The 24,859-nt window shown below is 35.3% G+C and overlaps 1 protein-coding gene across 49 annotated transcripts in view; it reads right to left on the minus strand.

Moving 5' to 3' along the window:
* LOC105476014 (regulating synaptic membrane exocytosis 2) overlaps positions 1-24,859 on the minus strand; it is a 763,868-nt gene that overhangs the window by 166,218 nt on the left and 572,791 nt on the right. For 15 of the 49 annotated variants that reach the window (XM_011731614.3, XM_011731613.3, XM_024790993.2 and 12 more), the window contains one exon: positions 2,219-2,391. The exons of 24 other annotated variants lie outside the window; for them this stretch is intronic. In XM_011731614.3, the coding sequence (XP_011729916.2) occupies positions 2,219-2,391 (173 nt within the window). Of the gene's footprint in view, positions 1-1,124; positions 1,377-2,218; positions 2,392-24,859 lie in introns of all 49 variants that reach the window. 10 more of the 49 variants (XM_071067454.1, XM_071067453.1, XM_071067452.1 and 7 more) reach the window with 1 other exon arrangement.

A 24,859-nucleotide genomic window follows, 5' to 3' on the forward strand; every position in this document is an offset into this window, starting at 1 on the left:
TATCCCAATTATCTATCTCACTGTGAGAAAAGTGAGAAAAGCACAATTTTAGATTGGGCTTAGATATAATAAGGCAAAATCTTGCTTATAAATAAGGTGTGCTTTTATTGAGCAGGCTTTGTACTAACACAAAATCAAATTCTGGACTACTAGAAAATTCAATCCCTCCAAAATGTACATAATTTACAATTTTCAGTCGCATATAAATGTAATTAGAACAACCTCATATCCTCAAGCAGAAGGATAAAGTCTTACTGCACACTTGTGCTAAGTTGACTGTATGTAATACATATAATACTGTAAAGATAGCTTCATACTTACTTACTGGCTTGTGCTATGAAAATTAAAATACAGTTGTTTTTATGCCATGCTGCCTGTATTTTTTCCCTGCCTTTCTCCCTGTTCAAAGTTCCCTCTGCAGAAATTTATCTAATGGCACGAGTTTAAGAAAAGCACAACCCATGTTTGCCTTCTAATAAACCCTAAGGTATCTATTCTTTCTTTTCAGAGTATTAAAAAACATTGCTCCTGCTTTGTAATCTTCTGCAGGACTGAAACTGCACTAGAACCTACCAGAAAACTAAGAAGCAGCAAGGAAACCAGAGCCAGAATAAAGTCTACTGTTTGCTACCTGTTTTCTCATTCATTTTTGAAGTTTGTTTCTAGGACATAATATTTCTTGTAAAGTAAGTTCAATTTTTTTCAGCCACTTCAGAAGTTCATTTTAAAGAACTTTGCCTTATTTTTGTCTGAAGCAGTTTTCAATATTGGCAAAGAATTTTCAAGTTTCTCTTTTCAATGATCTTTATTAGACCTTACAGATAAAGAAGATCCACAGTAATTCATGTTAAAAGAGACAGGGAAATTTACATTTGATTCAGCTACTCATAACGAACTTGGGAACCAAATAAATCAGACTCTCAGAGCTAGTGGATACAAATTCAAGACTGTTTAATAAATCAATCTATTTGATAATAGTTTATCAACATATTAATTAGTATTATTAGAAGCTAAATAGATAAAACACAAGAAAATAAAGCAAATGTAAATGGCAAAATAATTTTTAGGAATAGTAAAAAAGACTACATTACTAATGGGAAATGCCTACAAATAACATATTTTACCTGGCATCATCTTGTGAGAATCTCCTTTGCAAATCCTCTTTATTCCACTGTTCTTTTTCTTTCCCTTGCTCAGGTATATCTTGTGTTTTTTCCTCGTCTCCTGATTCTCTGTTTTTCTCCTTATTACACGTTTTGGCAATCTCTTTCCCTTTCTCATTCTCATTAATTCTTTCTTCCTTTACCTCTTCCTTCTCATGAACTATCTCTTCATGCTTATCCCCTTCTTTCCCTCCCTCTTCTATTCCCTTTGGTCTTTTGAAAGCAACACAAATTGAAGGCATGCAAATAAACACACACAAAAAGAAAGAAAGTCAAGAAAAAACACTTATGAAATTAAACAGAAAGGTAATAAAACTATCAAAACATAAGTAAAAATTATATCTTTTAAATGTTGAAAACTTACTTCAGTGTATACCAGAGAAGCACTGTATAAATAGCACTTAATTGTAATAGTTTTAAAATCATTTTCCTTTTACAAAATTACATGAAAAAAGGTAAAAGCTGTGATCTCCCTATTATAAATTTTTTAATCCAATAAGAGTAAAACAAAATTTAGCTTAGGCATCTATAAAATCTATAGGACAAGTAAGAAATGCAAATTATACTAACTTATATACTACATGCATAAATTTTCTTGAGAAGATGAGTACTTTTTCTATGCATACATAAAAAATTCAAGTGGATGGGAAAGCATACTACTGAAAAAGTATTATTCTTATGTTTTCTAATAACAAAATATATTATTTTCATGTTCCTTGGAACATGAAAAATTCAAGTCTCAGCCATCACTTTTATTTCAGTAAAGATGTAATAAAAGGTCTTAATTTTTAAATTACAAACATGAAAAAAGGAATTATTTCCAGTGATCTAGTAAGCAAAATTATCCACAGTTCCATAACATTTTTTTTCGATGCAAGAAGTCTGAAATGTGTGTTAAAATATATTAAAAAGTAGTATGTACTGAAATTGAGCTCCCCTCGCTTTAAAATAGATATTAACCTTTTAGAAATATATAATTTTACGTTCATCCAAGAAACACAAAGACCTTCTAAAACATATTTGGAGAAGTTTGTTGTTGAAATCCCCTTACTCACCTGATTTTCTTGTTTCCTCTTGGGCGTTCTGATTGGACAGACATGTAGCTTGTGCTGCTGAAACGAGAAGCACTACTAGTCCTTGAAACCGCAGATATATCACTTACATCACTGTCCGAAGATTTAGTAGAAACATTATCTGCCCCTCTATGAGGATCCCATCCTGATCGATACTGTTAACACAGATTGACAAATACGCAGAAGTTGTCAGTATTACCACACAAAGCAATTATTAGCTTTCTCCTATTTCAGCACTTTCATTGTCCACAGAGGAAACTGCAAAATCCCACTCAGTTGCATATAAAACAAAAGTGAATGGCAATTATCCTAAAAGAAAAATTCAATTTATATGAAACCTTTGTTTTCAGCAAAGTAATTAGAATGTTTTTACCACACCCCAATGAAGGCCATTAAAATAGTTTCAAAACAGCGCTGGCCTCAGGAAAGAACATTTAGGTAAGATCTGGGAAATGAGCATTTGGCTTAATATTAGGAAGTATAATTTTTTTATATTTTAATAAAATTTTTTTAAAATCCCAAGTATAATAAAGCTGCCATTATCACTTATAGAAACCAATTCTAGTAGCCATCAATTAATCCATTATGCTTCACTGAAAACCTAGAGATAATATAAAATCTAATTATTCAACCATTAACTTTTTTAGAAAAGCCAAGAGAAAAGAGAAAGTTTAATTTCAAAGTGGCTGCTGGATTTTGATGAATCCTAGAAATACTAGAAAAAGTCATTATTATTTACAATAGTTCAAACTTCCTGGAATTGAAATAATCAGATAGTTAACTGGCACAGCCAGGGTTGCAGGGTATTCTTGGGTGTTCAAATATTCTGGTAAATTAAAAACCATCGTAAATGCTTTACGTTAATGACCTAGTCTCATAAAATACATTTAATGTAAAAACTAATGGACAAAATTTAACTTTATTCTGACAACAAAAAAATCATTTGCTAAGAGTCGTCTTGTTGAGATGTAAAAAGGATAGACTTTGGAGTCTGGAAACCTGAAGTAAGAAAAACTCTCACTAGTTGACTAAATCTGAGCAAATCATTTAATCTGTAAAAGGCTTCTTATAAAAAAATGGATAATAATATCTTTTTTTTTGCAAGGCCTAGAACTAAGACATATGTGGTATCTGGCATAATGTAAGTAAATGTAGCCTGTAGTATTACGGTATTATTACAACTTGGTGATACAACAGTATTCTTACTATAAACATCAAATATGACTATTATTGGGTTAAGAGATTATCTACTAATTGATTTTGATTTGTTTAGATGTGCTTCAAACTTAATGCTGAAACACTCTTAACTAGTTAATTTTGCAAAGGAGAATTTTCTAATCACAGATATTAGCAAATTCCATAAAGCCTTAGAAAGATGATTATTTTATATCAACCACTTGCTATGTCTTAGAGAATAATTACCTAATAAACAATCCCCCACGAATGACAATTCATTGCAAGTATTAGATAGATATAAACATTTTGACCAAGATAAATTGAGTGGCAACAGAGCATAAACAGTAAATTCGATATACGTTATCTGTTGATATTTTTTTTTCCAAAACCTCTCAGTATCTAGCTATCCATTTTAAAAGCTGACTCTTCTTCAAACGTAAAGAAATTATTTCTAAGGCTCCATAAAATTTTAGTTAAATCCATTAATCTAGCAACATATATTCAAATTAGGTGAGAATTAGCCTTTCTTAGTCCACTTTAACTTTCTATCTTGTTAGATAAACTCTCAATTATCAAAAAGCATACAATTAAATTCTTCTAAAAATTGCTGCTTTTTCCCAGGAAATATCTATTTAAATAGAGCCAGAGGGTTTAATTTTAAAAGAAACATTATTAATATACAGTGCATTTATTCAAAGACAATTTAGATCATAATATTATTTTTCAAATAAAGTCATTTTAAAATACCATTTTGCCTTAAATGACAATGATGAAAGCCATTGCCTAGAATAGCATTTAAATGAATGGTATCAACATTATCCATGTTATATCTGTCTATATAATATATACAATATGTACACTATATAATAATATATTGTATACTATATAATACAATAAATGACATATCTATATATATTTTCACAAAATGTATTGAAAGTAAATGTGATCTCAAGGTAAGGTATATGTGGAAAGATTTCATTTTACTTATATTTTTTTGGGCATTTATTCATACGAAAATCAAAGTTTTAAGAAATTTTTCAAAGCTATAAAATTGTTCAATAGATACTATACTGCATATGGGGGACTTTTCTCTGATTCTTATAATTTATAATAAAAAAGAAAAACAGCTGCTATTCTTTCTTTTAAAGTAATTTATTATTGAATATGAAAGCAGTTTTGGTAATATATTTCTTATTTGTTTTTGCTCATGGGATTATTATATCATCTAAATTCAAATGGAAAACTGTAAGTTTTAACTCTGGCAGTAGTAAGGGCAATAATGTAATCATTAAGAGCCAATGCTCTGGAATGGGACGGAATCATTTGAATTCTGGCTACATAGATTATTAGGTTTGTGATCTTGGATCAACTGCTTCTATGAGTCTCAGTTTTTCATCTGTTAAAATATGGATAATTGTGCCTATCTCTAAGGCTTGCTGCAAGGATTAAGCAAGACAATGTGTGTCAAGTACTTAGCACAATATCTGACACATAACAAGTGATGACAAATGATGACAATGATAATGATGACGATGATGATTAAATAGTAGCCAAATACTGACTTATGTAAATTTCAGGACTATCTTTAGCTAAAGAATATTAGGTAGAAATATTTAATAAATATATTAAGACTATTCTAAGCTACAAAAACATAATTATTTTTACATATATCCAAGAGATCTGCTTCAGAAAATATGTTTATAAAACAAAATTAAAATTTTAAACCCAACTTTACTACTGACTCCTAGTATGTCCTCAGGCTTCGCCTTCCCCATTTGGCCAGGTTCATCCATATCCCATCACCTAATAGGGAAATACTGATTCCCAACTGCAGGATGAAGAATATCTTTATCTCAGCAGGAAATATATGACACTTCTTGGCCGACATAGAACATGTCTTATTTTTAATATTTGTCTTAGAACCTTATCTTGACATCCAAAGCCACTAGGTACTCATGTATCCCATGCTTTCCTGATTGGTTTTTGTCCAATTTGCTTTTCTTTCATATCTGAAACCTAACTACTTATTTGGCTTTTCAATTTCAGTAGTTAGGATTCAGATTTTGTCTACTCTAGGCTTTGTCTTTTTAGGTCTGTCACGATGTCTAGTCTTGTTGCTATGATTCATAGCTGCATACAGGCTTTAATTTGTTTAGCTTTTAAAAGACAGGTTAGCATGGTGTGCACTGTGCATATCTTTATCCGAGACTTCTCAGATCATCCAGTTTGCTGAGCTAAAATTTTAGATATGCAAAATTTAAGGAAAGGTAAGATTCCCCATATTGTAGTTTTATGCCTTTTTTCACAGCATTATAATAGTGTAACGGTTTTATGCCTTTTATTCACACACAGCCCTACGACAAGAGACAGTGTGTGTAATTCATCACACATGACCTCTTGTCATAGGGCTGTGTCTGTCTAGGTATCTATCTATCTATCTATCTATCTATCTATCTATCTATCTATCTATCTATCTCTATATCTATCTATCTATCTCTATATCTATCTCTATATCTATATCTAGCCCTATATCTATATCTATCTATATATACATACATAGATGTGTGCATGTGTATATAAACATGTTCATGTTTAATTTTCAAACCCCCATTAGACTATAAACTCCTGAAGGCCAGCACAGTATCTTCCTCACCTTTGTGTGTCTCTTAGCACCTAAGAGTCAAAGATTTAACTTAATTTAATTTAAACTATGAGTTTTAGCCTTCTTACTAGGAAGATAAGAATACAATCCAGTTTAAGAACTTTTGAGAAAAATATATTCAAAATATATATTCAAAATACATAATAGTATGCTTAGCAAATAGCAAAAGCTTATTTCCAATGCCTAAAGCAGAAGGTCATTAAATAGAAGGACACTGAATGGAATAGTTTATATAAAGAAAGAATAGAAATTAGCTAAAGGCTCTAGTTTAATGGTGATTAATGATGATTCTGCTATCTACTCAAGGCTTTCATCAAATGTATTTCTCTGTTGACTTCTAAGCCACTGAGCATGTTTACCATTGGGATTAGCTCAGGTTTCCATTACAAATAGACATAAGCTTTTAAAAATGAGAAATCTGGCCAGTGAGAAAGAATATGAAAAATATTTTTAATAAATAAAATTTCAGAAGAATACATTTTGAACATATTTAGAATTTAACTTATTCACATATACAACTCAACTCCCACCCCCAAAAATCTAAGTACTAAACGACTTAATAATAGAGTCAACACTTAAAATGGATAAATGTAGTTTTACTTTTCCTAAAATATGATAAACAAAAGTTCTATACTTCAACAACGAGAGAAAAGCAGCTGAATTGTTATTATACCAAGGTAATGAGCTATGAATGTGAGTAAGTAAATTTATTTATTTAGGAAATGGTTGGTGTTGTTTTGGCACTATACAATACATAATGTTTTAAATAATTAGCATGTATTACAATATAGCTGATGGATGAACAATGAATGGCCTGTTAATCATTCTCTTTAATGGAACAAAAACAAAGAACAATAACATGATCTTAGCTGAAAACTGTGCTCCGATTAAAGATCATTAAAATCTTGGAAGAGAGTAAAGAAGTTTTTCCGGACAACATTTTAATGTTTTGTACATTACTATTAAGAAGATCATGAACTAGAAAAATTTACAGGAAATGATTGTTCTTCAGGATGTTCCAGACTCTAAAGAGTTCCTAAGTGGCTTGGAAAAGTTAATGTTCTTCCTATATATCTTTTTTTTTTTTTTTTTTTTTTTTGAGACAGAGTCTCGCTCTGTCGCCCAGGCTGGAGTGCAGTGGCCGCATCTCAGCTCACTGCAAGCTCCGCCTCCCGGGTCTACGCCATTCTCCTGCCTCAGCCTCCCGAGTAGCTGGGACTACAGGCGCCCGCCACCTCACCCGGCTAGTTTTTTTTTTTTTTGTATTTTTTTAGTAGAGACGGGGTTTCACCGTATTAGCCAGGCTGGTCTCGATCTCCTGACCTTGTGATCCGCCCGTCTCGGCCTCCCAAAGTGCTGGGATTACAGGCTTGAGCCACCGCGCCCGGCCTGTTCTTCCTATATATCTAACATCAGTGGAGAGTAACAGTGTACCTACAGAGCTCTACTGAAAAGAAGGCTATTATTAAAGTGTTAGAATTATATACTTAAAAAATAAATTACAATTTCTAAAATCAGTTTCATTTTCTCCAGTAGTCATTTGAAGTTCTTAGGCCATTTCTAACTCTGATTTTGCTAAAGCACCTCAAGAACTCTGGTTGTTTGATCTTCAGACAAAGATGGAGGCAGGATTATGAATGTCCTTAAATATCACTTGTCTCAAAAACAATAATCAAAAATTTAATTATAGCAAAATACTGGATAATATAGAAGCCCAATTTTGAAGAAAAACAAGTCTTATGCTATCAAGAAGTACCCGGATACCTGAATATCATACTCAAGAAGGAAATACTGAGCTAATCAAAAGACCAGGGGGGCACGGGTGGGGAAGAAAACAGGCAAACATAATCTTTGGAAGATAAAATTTAGGCTGAAGTTCTGGGCAGGGCTCTTGATATCAGTCTAGGGGAGGTAGAGGAAAGAAGAGGGCAGAGGGAATTCTGGCACTGCAGTCATTAAATAACCATGTGCATTTTTGTCATCTTGTTTTTATTTCATATAATAATAGAAAGAAAACAGCTGTTGCTCTTTGATAGTAACACAATTGCAGGTACTTTTTCTTTGACGAGCTACTTCAAGATGATGTTTTTCTCTGTCCTACCCAAGGCTCTTATCAGTGCCTGATCTGAATGCTGAATTGTGTAAGAAATGTACTTGTCAGAGATAATTTTGTTCAGCTATAACTTCTAAAGAAGGTATTGTGTGATAATGGTCTAAAATTGGGAGGAGAAGGCAGAGAGAAAATGCCAAAGACATTGGAGGACTTATTTAAGATTTAGTCTTGTAAACAAAATTCTGCAAATGAAATCCCAGCTTGAAAGATTTCTGATAGCTGCAGAGCTCAAAAAGAAGGAGTCTGCAGTAAAGCTGAGCCTAATGAACAGCATGCCTCAGTCTGGAAAGGAGTCAAGTATATAAAATTTTCACTGGAGACTGAGGCACTGAATTTTCTCCCTTGTTGGTCTTCAGGACTGATGGCCTCTTCAGTTTGGTATAGTAATTAAAATAGCTACAATTATTATTTGTATACCCTGTGAAACATACTGTTGTAAGTAATATATGTGGATTATTTTATTTAATTCTCCCAAACCTTATGAGGTGGCCTTTGTGATAGCTGGAGTCAGAAGGAAGTACAGTTAGGTAGGATGAGCCACACTCAATACCCTCTCCATTAAATAGGTCTAGTCATCCTCTGAGGCACAGTTTAAGATGTCACCTCCTCTGCGAAGTCTTCCTTAACTCCTTCGAAGAGAATTAATAACTGCCTCGAATGTTCCTCAACTACTTTACTCATGCCTTTATTATATCTATATAATCCTCAACTACTTTACTCATGCCTTTATTATTAAAACTATATATTATATATATAGTTTTATCATGTGGTATTATGTGTACTTCTCCCTTGTCTATCCATCCATCCACGTATCAATCATCTATCTAGCTATTTATCCATCTATTTGTAATCTACCCACCCCACTAGATTATAAACTCCCAGAGGATAATGACTTTTGTTGATTTCAGTAATCTTATTATCTACATCTGGGCCTAGCATTTAGAAGGAACTCAATGAACCTTTAATGATCCAAATGAATGAATGGAATGATTTGCTTTATCTGGGCTATATACTGAAGCATTATTCCATTATGAAGTACCAAATCAGTGCACAAGATACTACATTGATAGCTGTATAGGGCTTAGTCACCTAATTATTTCATTCTCTGTGGTGGGTATAGGCAGTGCTGTTAAACAGTAAATGTTTAACAACTAGCTTTCTGGGGAAAAAAATTCCAATTTATGGAGTTTTCTGATTTCCATGATATAAATACTCCCATTATGGCAGATTTCAAGTTACCAAGTGGTCACTGAACAGACAGTTGGGCACACCACTGGTTGTGGGGTTTAGGAATACAGGCTTTGTTTACAGGGCTCACTAAGACTCCTGAGGAGAGAATGAGTAAGGGACAATAAATATTTACTATGTATCAAGACCTATGATCTCGTTTAAAGTTCACATTGGATCTGTGAAGAAGGTATTTTCTCCATTCTAGAGATCTAGAAACAGACTCATCCAGAGAAGTCTTTGAAACATGAAATAGCAAGAACAGCTTAAAGTAAAAAGCTGCAGTCAAAGAAAGGGTAGCCATTAGCATGTATGCCAAGACTTACAAACGAACCAGTTGTTGCTTGATGTGAAGGAAATTTATGAGGTGAATAATTTTTCCTGGAGAATTTACAGAGGAAGAATTACTGCCAGTAGTCAATTATGACTTTCCCTAAGGCTTGGCTTTGTGGGAACTCAATGTCTATTAGTAATCAGCTTCTCCTTGAGAAACAATCTTAATTTACTTCTATCGATTTCTCAGTTTTCAGAGATAGAAATGCCAGTGCTGCAATGAAACCCCAGGTTTAGAGATCTCAGGTAGCTGCAAAGCTTATGCTTTTGCCCTTAACAAATGAATTTATCATGTTCTTCAAGAGAATCAACAACTCTTAAGCCATTCTATCATGTACTAAAACTCTTCTCAAAAAAAAAAACAAAAAAAAAAACAAAAAAAAACAACCCACTGAACAAAATTCCCCAATAACATCCTAATTTACCAGTCAGTGGTATCTTTTTAGTCTTTTTCTTTCCCCTCTCTTCTTGAAAATTTCCCATAATGACTTCTGAGATAATGCCACTCAGGGTTTCTAGTCTATGTCCCTGAGTGTTACTTTTTAATCTCCTTTCCCAGCTTTGTTTTCCCTAACCTGATTTTAAATCACATTTTCACAAAGTTCCCATCTTTAGCCTTCTTTTAACTATAATATATTACCCCAGGATGATATAATCCATCATCTACCCATTTTAATTACCAAGTAATGACTAATAAAATCCTTATTCTCACCTCTCCCAAGCTTCAGACCTGTATTTCCAGATGCTGACAAGATATCTCCTGTACATTCTTTTGTTGGCACAACAAATTCAATATAGCCCAAACCAAATTTATTCTTTCACCCTAAACCAGCTCTCCCTGTACCTCTTATGTTGCCTGCACAATAGGTTCCATATCCAACTAAAACCTAGAAAAGTTGTGAATTATCTTTGCTTCCTCCTTCCCCAGTATCCTCCATTCTAATCAGTCAAGAAATATTATTTAGTCATGTAATGGAAACAAATATTATCTAAATATTTAGCTATCGGGGGTTATGAATGAGTCCTTGGTCTTTCCTTTTGGTAACTAGCATATTTAATACCTATTTATTTGTGGCAGTTGCTGCTGAATGCCTACTCAATATTCCCTCTCACACTTTGGTCTTTATTAAAAGAATTCACACTGATTTTAATAACAACAAAACAAAACAACTTCATTTTCTACCTTGTATGTAAGGTGATCATTTTTTATGAGTGTGATCTCCGAAATATAAGCAGTAATCTAGGGGAGGAGTTTAGGGAGAGCTACTGTGTTTCTGATTACAGTGAGCTAACATAGCTGGTATGACCATATGTCTTTCACTTTTTTTTTCCTTTCTTACTGGAGTTCAAACCCAAGCCTACAGCTACAGCAGGCATTCTGTGATGATGGGGACAGAGTGCTTGGGTCTTAAGTAACAGTACCAGCCCTAGGCTGTTTGGATTTCTTGTGTGAAGTAAAATTCCTTGTTTATTCATATAATTTTGTCAGGTGTTTTGTTATAAACAGCTGAGTGCAAACATGACTGATACACTTTCCTGAATGCAAACTCTTCCTGGTCTGTATCAGAAAAAAATTTCTGACCTCATAGTATAAATATATTCCCTAAGCAACAATATTGATGAAAACCATAATAGTCATCTAATTTTGATAAGAGGCAGTATACCATAATGAACAAGGGATTAAGAGCTGAAAGATATGAGTGTGTAATTGCTCTTCCACTTACTAGGAGCTACACAATCTTAGGCAAGTCTCTTCTTTAAGTCTGCTTCTAGATTCACATTGTGGAGACAATACCTTCTTAATAGGACCAATATGAATTTTAAATGAGATCACAGGTCTTGACACATAGTAAATATTTACCATGATAATTAATTAGGCATAGTCCATGATGAAATAAAAGAAGCTGTAGATTATGATACTAAATATACACCATCATTAATCCATAAGCTCAAAAATTTTACCTTGACTTGAAAAAAACATGAAAATGGCTATGAATACTTTATAAATAGGTTCCTAATTGCATGTCTCACAAAAAACAAACAAAAACCAAAAGGGCATTGTCCTTTCGCACTAGATTGGTTTATTTATTTACTTAGAGTAGGATAATACCAAACCTGCCTTGGAAATTCAGGTTTATTCATTCCTGAAACTGTTCTACTTGAGTTAGGTTTTTTTTTTTTTTTTTTTTTTTTGAGACAGAGTCTTGCTCAGTTAGCTGGAGTGCAGTGGTGTGATCTCAACTCACTGCAACCTCTGCCTCCCGGGTTCAAGCGATTCTCCTGCCTCAGCCTCCCGAGTAGCTGGGATTACAGGTGCCCGCCACCACATCCGGCTAGTTTTTGTATTTTTAGTAGAGACGGGGTTTCACCATGTTGGCCAAGCTGGTCTTGAACTCCTGATCTCAAGGGATCCACTCACTTCGACCTCCCAAAGTGCTGGGATTATAGGCACGAGCCACCACAACCGGTCAGTTAGTTTTTATAATTATGTTTATACTTGATACTAAGGAAAGTTAAACTGAGGACTATAACAATCTATCACCATAACACTAATAATAATTAAAATTTAATTACTTTTTATGGTTTACAAACAACTTTCAAATATCTTATATATAGTTTTCTTTTTCACATCTGATAAAACAGATTTTTAACCTTTTTAAGATTAAGATTTTTAACCTTTTACAGATAATATGTAATATAACATTAACACTTAGCTGTGTATTGATATAGATGTAACCACATAAAATAAATATTTTTTTCAATAGCTTTAGTCTTAGATTTATTCGTAAACCCTTTATTATTCAGTAATAGCTCAAACTCATGTCATCTGAAATATCTGCCTCAGTCAACAAGTATTCTCAAAGTCTGTTTTTCTCAGACCCTTAGATATATTAATAATATTCTGACACATACATACAATTTCATGTCTATCCAAGCCCCAGAGAGTAGAACAAAATGCCTGCTGCTAATCTAAACCAATGCACCCAGTTGAAAGCCCTTATGTTATTATTATGACTAAATGCTTCTCCAAGCCCTCAAATCAGAAACCCATAAGATCTAGCTAGAATTAAGAAAAGTCATAAAGAAACTGTCACCAGCCATAAAAATTCCTGGCACTTGGCCCTTTGTGACCCTCTTTAAACATTATATGGATTATATGATTTTTATGAATGTTTAAAGAATATCTAAATGATTGGGATACAGGGTATAGATATTACAGATATCACGTGGCAAGCTAGCATCCCAAAAGTTGCAACAGAAATAAGACATGAGAACATAGCAGTAGGACCAATGCCCTGGGAATCTGAAGCAGGCAGAAACACAACAAAAATATATGAGCTGGAGATAGGAAATAAGGTTCCCTTTCAATTATTAGTACTTTAGAAAGTAATAGCGTAACTCAAAGTATTTGTGTTGAAAAGAATCAAGGCTAAATAATAGCCTGAATAACTACATAATGTTAAAAAACCTGAAGGGGCCTGAGAATTGCTCTGATCTATCAAATTCAGAGATAGGGCAAATATAATTACATTCTGTTGGAAATCTGAAGAGGCCCACTACTCTTGTTCCCTGTGTGAGAAGACAGAGAAGCATCAACTGGGCTTACAGAAAGACCTTTTGGGATGGAGCCAACAGACAAAGAAGGAACAAAGACTAACAATTACCTCTTGCTTGGACTACTACAATAACCTCCTAATGGGACTCCTTGTCTGTAATGTTCTTTTCAAATGCATCTTAAGTATATCATTAGAGTTACCTCCTAAAAGCACAAATTTGTTCATATCAGCAACTTCCTCAAAAATCTTCCAAACCCATAATTCTGTATGGGTTGTATAAGATACAGAAAAATAATATAGAACATTAAGTAACATAGATATTAAAATATTAAAATAATACGGATATATAGATATTAACATATAAGATATAGACATTAAAATAATATGGGTATTTAAAATAATATAAAAAAAATTTAGAAGAATATAACCATAAAATTTAAAATGTAGTAGAACATTCTATATTTTTAACTGAGAGATTCAAAGTTCTCCACAGTCTTGTCCCAGTCAACTTTTCCATTCTTTTCTCCTAATACATATCCTCCCCATTTGTTGTATATTTCCACACTGAAGAACTATTAGCTGTTTCTTAAACATGGCTTGTGCTCATGTAACGCCATAACTTTGTTTAAGCTCTCTCCTGAGCCTGAGAAGTCCTTGACTTCATGTGTTCTATTCTATTCTATTCCCAGATTTCTCCCAGCCAAATGAATATTTCTTTTGCTATTCTTCCTTTGTATGTGTATTTTTAAAAATTACATCACTCAGCACAGCCTATTTTGTACCATCATTACTTATGTACATGCCTTTCTCTAATTTGATAGTGAACTCTTGGATTGAAAGGATATGCTAGCCTGCCTTCCTCCATTCTTTCCCTCTCTCCTTCCTTTAATTCTCTTCTCCTTTTCTTTTTTCCCCTCTCTTTATCCCCTTTCCCTTCCTTTCTTTATTCCTTCTTTACTCACTATTTCCTTCATTTTATTGTAATTCACATGGTTATTTCTCTGGCATTTTCTCTTCTTTAATGTTGCAGAACCAGAATCCAGAATTACAGCTGATGAGCTTCAGCAACACCCCTGCTATGAAGTTTTGACTTGCAGGTAAGAGAAAGATAATCAATGACCACTAAATGACCACTAAAATCGCAAAAAAAAAAAAAAAAAAAAAAAAAAAAAAAAAAAAATCACATGTCTTAAAAAACAGAGAGGGCAAGAAGACTCATATAACCATTTGTTGTTGTTGTTGTTGTTGTTGTTGTTGTTGTTCAAGAGAACAGCCCAGGAAAGTTACCTGGTGCTGCACCACACATTTGGTTATTTACTCATCACTGAGTCATTCACAAATTCACCATATTTAGCTTCAAAGCTAAAAGAGACCTCAGAGAGAATGTAATCTATCTTCTTCATTTCACAGATGAGAAAATTGAGAAATATGACTAAGATTATACAACTTGTTATAAGGTCTATTTCTTTTCATTAAACTTTTTTTTCACTTTTATTATCAAATTTGTTTTTACTTTTAATTAAAAGTGATAATTTGTATTCCTTTTAATGGGACACTGGGCAAACAAGTTTAAAACTTATTTCTTTTTAAAATATTCATATTGCTTTCAACTTTAGGGATATGCTTAAAATAAAGATTTTCAGCCCTTTTTGAAATTTTGAAAAATCTGTCTAAAATGACCTAAATAATCAGAATACAAAACAGCATTAAAATAACATTGCTTGTAAGTATAATTGGATGGATTTTAATAAAGTAAAACTTTAACAACAATATCATATAAACTAACTCGAAGAAAAACATGTTTTGTGTTCTACTGAATAAAAACGTGTTTTATGTTCTATTGAAATAACCCCTTTAAACTCATTTAAAATTTAGGTGATTTTTTTTTGGCAGAAAATCGAAAAGGGCTTAAGAAGTAACATGTTCTATGTGACTGGACCCTGGAGACTGCTGGCCTTGTTTGTAAGCATTCCGAGTCATGAAAATGATCTGAAAATGGTCAATCATAAAATCACAGCCATTTCTTTGTTACTCAGGAAGTTATATTGAGGTAGTAAGTTTTGATTTATCCATCAGAATGGAGTCCAACTGTGAGTTGTTTTTTATTACTCCTACCTCCCATGTTATAATAAATACTAAAAAGTAACTATGATTAATGGACACTCCCATTCGCTACGCCTAGTGCTATAGAGATGTTTCCATTCTCTGAAGTTATCACCAAAGTCCCTTCCTTCATATGAAATATATTTCAAGGTTAGCTATATTATTTCCAGACTGGAGTATTATTTTACAATCTTCAAAACTGATGCAATAGAAGTAATCAAATTTCCAAATGTTTAATAAAACAATATATTTGTTTTGCTAATAAATGATATCTGTAATCCTTCCAACTAAAGAAAATTACAGCTGAATTTTGTGCTGATGAACAAAGCCATTACATAACAAAATTTTAGATACATTTGTATTATAAATAGTTGAACTAAATTGAAGTTATAGATGTGGATGTTTCCATGTTACCCTGGATGACTGACTTTATTGACTAAAGGTTTCTACACAAGTGTCAATTCAAACTTAATTATCAATTACTTCATGTGAAATATGCGAAACATTACACATATAAATTTATTCTCTAAATCATAGTTATTATGCCACAAGTTCATTAAAAATTATATAGATTCAGGCATTTGTGAGAACATGTCTAGTAGAGAGCCTTACACTGATCAGAGAGTACTCAATCAATGAATGAAACATCAGAATTGAAAGAAACAAAATACAGAAAATATATTTCAAATCTAATTTTAAGACTAGACTCTGAGATTAAATAATTTACTTAATTAATGATGAGACTGATTAAAACCCAAATGTTAATTCATAGTGGTCTTTTCAATGCTTCCTCCAAAGTACCACATATTTGTTTAACACTTTATAGCTTATAAGGTTCCTTCAATTTGTAGATAGAAAAAAGTTGAGTTGTGAAGAACTATTGGGCAACTTATCCAAAGTCTTATTACATGAATGGCATAACCAAAATTAAAAGCCCAATCTTCCCATTCTTTCTCAGTATTCTTTCCACTATGATTATCTCTAGATGGAAATCAATAATTGTATGCCCATTAGGAAACATGCTTTTGACTATTACGCAATAATTCACCTATATCTTCTTTTAAAAATCATATTTTGTTCTTATATTGATACAAAATGCTTAAAATTCACCTGCTCTAGAACCTTTTTCAAACTATCCTATCCTACCATTTTAGTTTTCTCTCAGCATCCACGTCCATGTTCATTCACTAAAATTAATCCCATTGAGTGCTTATTGTGGCCAAGGCAAAGTACATGCTACTGAGAGACTACAAAGATGAATAATATCGTCACCTTTCTCAAGAAGTGTATAGTTTAATATAAAAGACATAAATAACCCACATATAAAACAGAATATATGTATTTTATGTGGTAATGCCATGGATGGTTCAGAAGGTATATATGTTTTCACCTATCTGTTCTTTTCCATATTCTTTTACTTCATATATGTATATGTATATGTGTGTGCATATATATATACACATATATCTCCATGCTTAATCCTTTCAGTTATATGAAATTTGATTGGAAAGAATGTATCTGCTCTATTTGACCACTTTTTTTTCCTTCTTTTCCCATATCCTCCCTGATTTTATAAAGCGAGACCTCTTTCCCTTCTGTGGTCTACTATAACTCATTCCCTGTAGAATATTCTAGCTGTTAACAAGCTAGCAACTCTGGAGGCTTGAGGAAAGCAAAGATGAAGTCATACGGTTATTATTATTATTTTTTATTTTGCTGAAGGTAAAAGGAAACACTTCTCCTTTATATTCTTAAGTGATTATAGGAGGGTACTGCATTCTTGGCAATGGCAGCTATTCTCCACAGATTGACCTGCAAGTAGCTGCATGCAACTTATCTACAATTCTTTCTTTTGTCAGTATTTAGAAACTTTATGTTACTAAAAAGGGACAAATTAAAATTTCTGCTATAATTCTACAGTATTCTATAATATACAAGTTGCTGTTTTCATCATCTTAAATGACTTTTTTTTTTTTTAACATAATACTGCAATACTGGATGACTTATTCATAATTTAAAATAGTCTTTTTATACTTCCTGGCTTAAATGTGAATATATGGTAAAAGGTAGCAATTCACAAATACATATAAAAGAAAGGGACCCATGCTTGAATATCAGCATAAAATTATGGCTACGTGAGTCATATTTAAATGTGGTTTTTCATGGCTAAGACAGCAAGTTTTTAAGATGTATTTGCAAAACCAAAATATTTTATCTCTTAGGATTTCAGAAGGCAGTTGTAAAAATAGGAAGAAATAGAGAAAAGTAATAAAATCAAAAAAATAAAAAGTTTAAAGCAAAACAGCTACACTTAGCTGCCTAAAAATCCCTATTCACATTATAATCAAATATGCTTTCATAATGCAGTAAAGTTTTAATTTTTTTTTAAAATTTATTTATTATTATTATACTTTAAGTTGTAGGGTACATGTGCATAACGTGCAGGTTTGTTACATATGTATACTTGTGCCATGTTGCTGTGCTGCACCCATCAACTCGTCATTTACATCAGGTATAACTCCCAATGCAATCCCTCCCCCCTCCCCCCTCCCCATGATAGGCCCCAGTGTGTGATGTTCCCCTTCCTGAGTCCGAGTGATCTCATTGTTCAGTTCCCACCTATGAGTGAGAACATGCGGTGTTTGGTTTTCTGTTCTTGTGATAGTTTGCTAAGAATGATGGATTCCAGCTGCATCCAAGTCCCTACAAAGGACTCAAACTCATCGTTTTTTATGGCTGCATAGTATTCCATGGTGTATATGTGCCACATTTTCTTAATCCAATCTGTCACTGATGGACATTTGGGTTGATTCCAAGTCTTTGCTATTGTGAATAGTGCTGCAATAAACATACGTGTGCATGTGTCTTTATAGCAGCATAATTTATAATCCTTTGGGTATATACCCAGTAATGGGATGGCTGGGTCATATGGTACATCTAGTTCTAGATCCTTGAGGAATCGCCATACTGTTTTCCATAATGGTTGAACTAGTTTACAAGCCCACCAACAGTGTAAAAGTGTTCCTATTTCTCCACATCCTCTCCAGCACCTGTTGTTTCCTGACTTTTTAATGATCGCCATTCTAACTGGTGTGAGATGGTATCTCATTGTGGTTTTGATTTGCATTTCTCTGATGGCCAGTGATGATGAGCATTTTTTCATGTGTCTGTTGGCTGTATGAATGTCTTCTTTTGAGAAATGTCTGTTCATATCCTTTGCCCACTTTTTGATGGGGTTGTTTTTTTCTTGTAAATTTGTTGGAGTTCTTTGTAGGTTCTGGATATTAGCCCTTTGTCAGATGAGTAGATTGCAAAAATTTTCTCCCATTCTGTAGGTTGCCTGTTCACTCTGATGGTAGTTTCTTTTGCTGTGCAGAAGCTCTTTAGTTTAATGAGATCCCATTTGTCAATTTTGGCTTTTGCTGCCGTTGCTTTTGGTGGTTTAGACATGAAGTCTTTGCCCATGCCTATGTCCTGAATGGTACTACCTAGGTTTTCCTCTAGGATTTTTATGGTATTAGGTCTAACATTTAAGTCTCTAATCCATCTTGAATTAATTTTTGTATAAGGAGTAAGGAAAGGATCCAGTTTCAGCTTTCTACTTATGGCTAGCCAATTTTCCCAGCACCATTTATTAAATAGGGAATCCTTTCCCCATTTCTTGTTTCTCTCAGGTTTGTCAAAGATCAAATGGCTGTAGATGTGTGGTATTATTTTTGAGGACTCTGTTCTGTTCCATTGGTCTATATCTCTGTTTTGGTACCAGTACCATGCTGTTTTGGTTACTGTAGCCTTGTAGTATAGTTTGAAGTCAGGTAGCGTGATGCCTCCAGCTTTGTTCTTTTGACTTAGGATTGTCTTGGAGATGCGGGCTCTTTTTTGGTTCCATATGAACTTTAAAGCAGATTTTCCAATTCTGTGAAGAAACTCATTGGTAGCTTGATGGGGATGGCACTGAATCTATAAATTACCTTGGGCAGTATGGCCATTTTCACGATATTGATTCTTCCTATCCATGAGCATGGTATGTTCTTCCATTTGTTTGTGTCCTCTTTGATTTCACTGAGCAGTGGTTTGTAGTTCTCCTTGAAGAGGTCCTTTACATCCCTTGTAAGTTGGATTCCTAGGTATTTGATTCTCTTTGAAGCAATTGTGAATGGAAGTTCATTCCTGATTTGGCTCTCTGTTTGTCTGTTACTGGTGTATAAGAATGCTTGTGATTTTTGCACATTAATTTTGTATCCTGAGACTTTGCTGAAGTTTCTTATCAGCTTAAGGAGATTTTGGGCTGAGGCAATGGGGTTTTCTAAATATACAATCATGTCATCTGCAAACAGGGACAATTTGACTTCTTCTTTTCCTAACTGAATACCCTTGATTTCTTTCTCTTGCCTGATTGCCCTAGCCAGAACTTCCAACACTATGTTGAATAGGAGTGGTGAGAGAGGGCATCCCTGTCTTGTGCCAGTTTTCAAAGGGAATTTTTCCAGTTTTTGCCCATTCAGTATTATATTGGCTGTGGGTTTGTCATAAATAGCTCTTATTATTTTGAGGTACGTTCCATCAATACCGAATTTATTGAGCGTTTTTAGCATGAAGGGCTGTTGAATTTTGTCAAAAGCCTTTTCTGCATCAATTGAGATAATCATGTGGTTCTTGTCTTTGGTTCTGTTTATATGCTGGATTATGTTTATTGATTTGCGAATGTTGAACCAGCCTTGCATCCCAGGGATGAAGCCCACTTGATCATGGTGGATAAGCTTTTTGATGTGTTGCTGAATCCGGTTTGCCAGTATTTTATTGAGGATTTTTGCCTCGATGTTCATCAGGGATATTGGTCTAAAATTCTCTTTTTTTGTTGTGTCTCTGCCAGGCTTTGGTATCAGGATGATGTTGGCCTCATAAAATGAGTTAGGGAGGATTCCCTCTTTTTCTATTGATTGGAATAGTTTCAGAAGGAATGGTACCAACTCCTCATTGTACCTCTGGTAGAATTCAGCTGTGAATCCATCTGGTCCTGGACTTTTTTTGGTTGGTAGGCTATTAATTGTTGCCTCAATTTCAGAGCCTGCTATTGGTCTATTCAGGTATTCGACTTCTTCCTGGTTTAGTCTTGGAAGAGTGTAAGTGTCCAGGAAATTATCCATTTCTTCTAGATTTTCCAGTTTATTTGCGTAGAGGTGTTTATAGTATTCTCTGATGGTAGTTTGTATTTCTGTGGGGTCGGTGGTGATATCCCCTTTATCATTTTTAATTGCGTCGATTTGATTCTTCTCTCTTTTCTTCTTTATTAGTCTTGCTACTGGTCTGTCAATTTTGTTGATCTTTTCAAAAAACCAACTCCTGGATTCATTGATTTTTTGGAGGGTTTTTTGTGTCTCTATCTCCTTCAGTTCTGCTCTGATCTTAGTTATTTCTTGCCTTCTGCTAGCTTTCGAATGTGTTTGCTCTTGCTTCTCTAGTTCTTTTAATTGCGATGTTAGAGTGTCAATTTTAGATCTTTCTCTTGTGGGCATTTAGTGCTATAAATTTCCCTCTACACACTGCTTTAAATGTGTCCCAGAGATTCTGGTATGTTGTATCTTTGTTCTCATTGGTTTCAAAGAACATCTTTATTTCTGCCTTCATTTCGTTATGTACCCAGTAGTCATTCAGGAGCAGGTTGTTCAGTTTCCATGTAGTTGAGCGGTTTTGATTGAGTTTCTTAGTCCTGAGTTCTAGTTTGATTGCACTGTGGTCTGAGGGACAGTTTGTTATAATTTCTGTTCTTGTACATTTGCTGAGGAGTGCTTTACTTCCAATTACGTGGTCAATTTTGGAGTAAGTACGATGTGGTGCTGAGAAGAATGTATATTCTGTTGATTTGGGGTGGAGAGTTCTATAGATGTCTATTAGGTCTGCTTGCTGCAGAGATGAGTTCAATTCCTGGATATCCTTGTTAACTTTCTGTCTCGTTGATCTGTCTAATGTTGACAGTGGAGTGTTGAAGTCTCCCATTATTATTGTATGGGAGTCTAAGTCTCTTTGTAAGTCTCTAAGGACTTGCTTGATGAATCTGGGTGCTCCTGTATTGGGTGCATATATATTTAGGATAGTTAGCTCTTCCTGTTGAATTGATCCCTTTACCATTATGTAATGGCCTTCTTTGTCTCTTTTGATCTTTGATGGTTTAAAGTCTGTTTTATCAGAGACTAGTATTGCAATCCCCGCTTTTTTTTGTTCTCCATTTGCTTGGTAGATCTTCCTCCATCCCTTTATTTTGAGCCTATGTATGTCTCTGCGTGTGAGATGGGTCTCCTGAATACAGCAGACTGATGGGTCTTGACTCTTTATCCAGTTTGCCAGTCTGTGTCTTTTAATTGGAGCATTTAGTCCATTTACATTTAAGGTTAAGATTGTTATGTGTAAACTTGATCCTGCCATTATGATATTAACTGGTTATTTTGCTCGTTAGTTGATGCAGTTTCTTCCTAGCCTCGATGGTCTTTACATTTTGGCATGTTTTTGCACTGGCTGGTACCGGTTGCTCCTTTCCATGTTTAGTGCTTCCTTCAGGGTCTCTTGTAAGGCAGGCCTAGTGGTGACAAAATCTCTAAGCATTTGCTTATCTGTAAAGGATTTTATTTCTCCTTCACTTATGAAACTTAGTTTGGCTGGATATGAAATTCTGGGTTTAAAATTCTTTTCTTTAAGAACGTTGAATATTGGCCCCCACTCTCTTCTGGCTTGTAGAGTTTCTGCCGAGAGATCTGCTGTTAGTCTGATGGGCTTCCCTTTGTGGGTAACCCGACCTTTCTCTCTGGCTGCCCTTAAGATTTTTTCCTTCATTTCAACTTTGGTGAATCTGGCAATTATGTGTCTTGGAGTTGCTCTTCTCCAGGAGTATCTTTGTGGCGTTCTCTGTATTTCCTGGATTTGAATGTTGGCCTGCCCTACTAGGTTGGGGAAGTTCTCCTGGATGATATCCTGAAGAGTGTTTTCCAACTTGCTTCCATTTTCCCCCTCACTTTCAGGCACCCCAATCAGACGTAGATTTGGTCTTTTTACCTAATCCCATACTTCTTGCAGGCTTTGTTCATTTCTTTTTCTTCTTTTTTCTTTTGGTTTCTCTTCTCACTTCATTTCATTCATTTGATCCTCAATCGCTGATACTCTTTCTTCCAGTTGATCAAGTCGGTTACTGAAGCTTGTGCATTTGTCACGTATTTCTCGTGTCATGGTTTTCATCTCTTTCATTTCGTTTAGGACCTTCTCTGCATTAATTACTCTAGCCATCAATTCTTCCACTTTTTTTTCAAGATTTTTAGTTTCTTTGCGCTGGGTACGTAATTCCTCCTTTAGCTCTGAGAAATTTGATGGACTGAAGCCTTCTTCTCTCATCTCGTCAAAGTCATTCTCCGTCCAGCTTTGATCCGTTGCTGGCGATGAGCTGCGCTCCTTTGCCGGGGGAAATGCGCTCTTATTTTTTGAATTTCCAGCTTTTCTGCCCTGCTTTTTCCCCATCTTTGTGGTTTTATCTGCCTCTGGTCTTTGATGATGGTGATGTACTGATGGGGTTTTGGTGTAGGTGTCCTTCCTGTTTGATAGTTTTCCTTCTAACAGTCAGGACCCTCAGCTGTAGGTCTGTTGGAGATTGCTTGAGGTCCACTCCAGACCCTGTTTGCCTGGGTATCAGCAGCAGAGGCTGCAGAAGATAGAATATTTCTCAACAGCGAGTGTACCTGTCTGATTCTTGCTTTGGAAGCTTCCTCTCAGGGGTGTACTACTCCCTGTGAGGTGTGGGGTGTCAGACTGCCCCTAGTGGGGGATGTCTCCCAGTTAGGCTACTCAGGGGTCAGGGACCCACTTGAGCAGGGAGTCTGTCCCTTCTCAGATCTTAACCTCCGTGTTGGGAGATCCACTGCTCTCTTCAAAGCTGTCAGACAGAGTCGTTTGCGTCTGCAGAGGTGTCTGCTGCGTTTGTTTAGTTTACTGTGCCCTGTCCCCAGAGGTGGAGTCTACAGAGACAGGCAGGTTTCCTTGAGCTGCTGTGAGCTCCACCCAGTTCGAGCTTCCCAGCAGCTTTGTTTACCTACTTAAGCCTCAGCAATGGCGGGCGCCCCTCCCCCAGCCTCGCTGCTGCCTTGCCGGTAGATCACAGACTGCTGTGCTAGCAATGAGGGAGGCTCCGTGGGTGTGGGACCCTCCCGGCCAGGTGTGGGATATGATCTCCTGGTGTGCCTGTTTGCTTAAAGCGCAGTATTGGGGTGGGAGTTACCTGATTTTCCAGGTGTTGTGTGTCTCAGTTCCCCTGGCTAGGAAAAGGGACTCCCTTCCCCCTTGCGCTTCCCAGGTGAGGCAATGCCTCGCCCTGCTTCAGCTCTCGCTGGTCGGGCTGCAGCAGCTGGCCAGCACCGATCGTCCGGCACTCCCCAGTGAGATGAACCCAGTACCTCAGTTGAAAATGCAGAAATCACCGGTCTTCTGTGTCGCTCGCGCTGGGAGTTGGAGACTGGAGCTGCTCCTATTCGGCCATCTTGCTCCAGTAAAGTTTTAATTTAAAAAATCATTAGCTACTTTGTAGAGATGTGTTATAGACTGAATTGTGTTCCTCCCAAATTCCTATGCTGGAATCCTAGTCTTCAGTACCTCAGAATGTGACTGTACTTGAAGCTAGGACTTTTCAAGAGGTAATTAAGGTAAAATGAGGTCACATAGGTAGTTCCTAATCCAATATGACTGGTGTCCTTATAAGAAGAGATTAGGACACAGACACACACAAAGTGAAGACACAGCAAGAAGGCAGCCATCTGAAAGCCATGGAAAGGCCTCAGAAGGAGCCAGCCTAGCCAACACCTGAAAGTTCTAGCCACCAAAACTGGGAAAATACATTTCTGTTCTTTAAGCCACCCCTTCTACGGTATTTTGTTATAGCAGCCCTAATCAACTAATATGGGATATTAAGGAAAAAGAAATATAAACTAGAAACTTTTAAAATCAAAGATTAATCACAAATAAAAATATAAAATATCCAAAATTTCATTAAAATTAGTTACCATCAAATTTTTTTTTTTTTTTTTTTGGTTTTTTTCTTTCTTTTGTTTTTGAGATGGAGTCTCACTCTTGTTGCCTAGTTTTTGGAGTACAGCGATCTCGGCTCACTGCAACCTCTGCCTCCCAGGTGCAAGCGATTCTCCTGCCTCAGCCGTCTAAGTAGCTGGAATTACAGGCACGGCCACCACACCCAGGTAATTTTTGGTATTTTTAGTAGAGATGGGGTTTCACCATGTTGGCCAGGCTGGTCTCAAACTCCTGACCTCAGGTGATCCACCTGCCTCGGCCTCCCAAAGTGCTGGGATTACAGGTGTGAGCCACCATGCGTGGCCACAACCAAGTTTTGAACTGTAGATCTTTTATGTAACAGGAGAGAAAAGAAATAAATGAGAATTTCTTCCAATGAGGCAAGGAATAAG

This window comes from Macaca nemestrina, chromosome 8 (assembly GCF_043159975.1).
Source record: "Macaca nemestrina isolate mMacNem1 chromosome 8, mMacNem.hap1, whole genome shotgun sequence".
NCBI classification, from domain to species: Eukaryota; Metazoa; Chordata; class Mammalia; order Primates; family Cercopithecidae; genus Macaca; species Macaca nemestrina.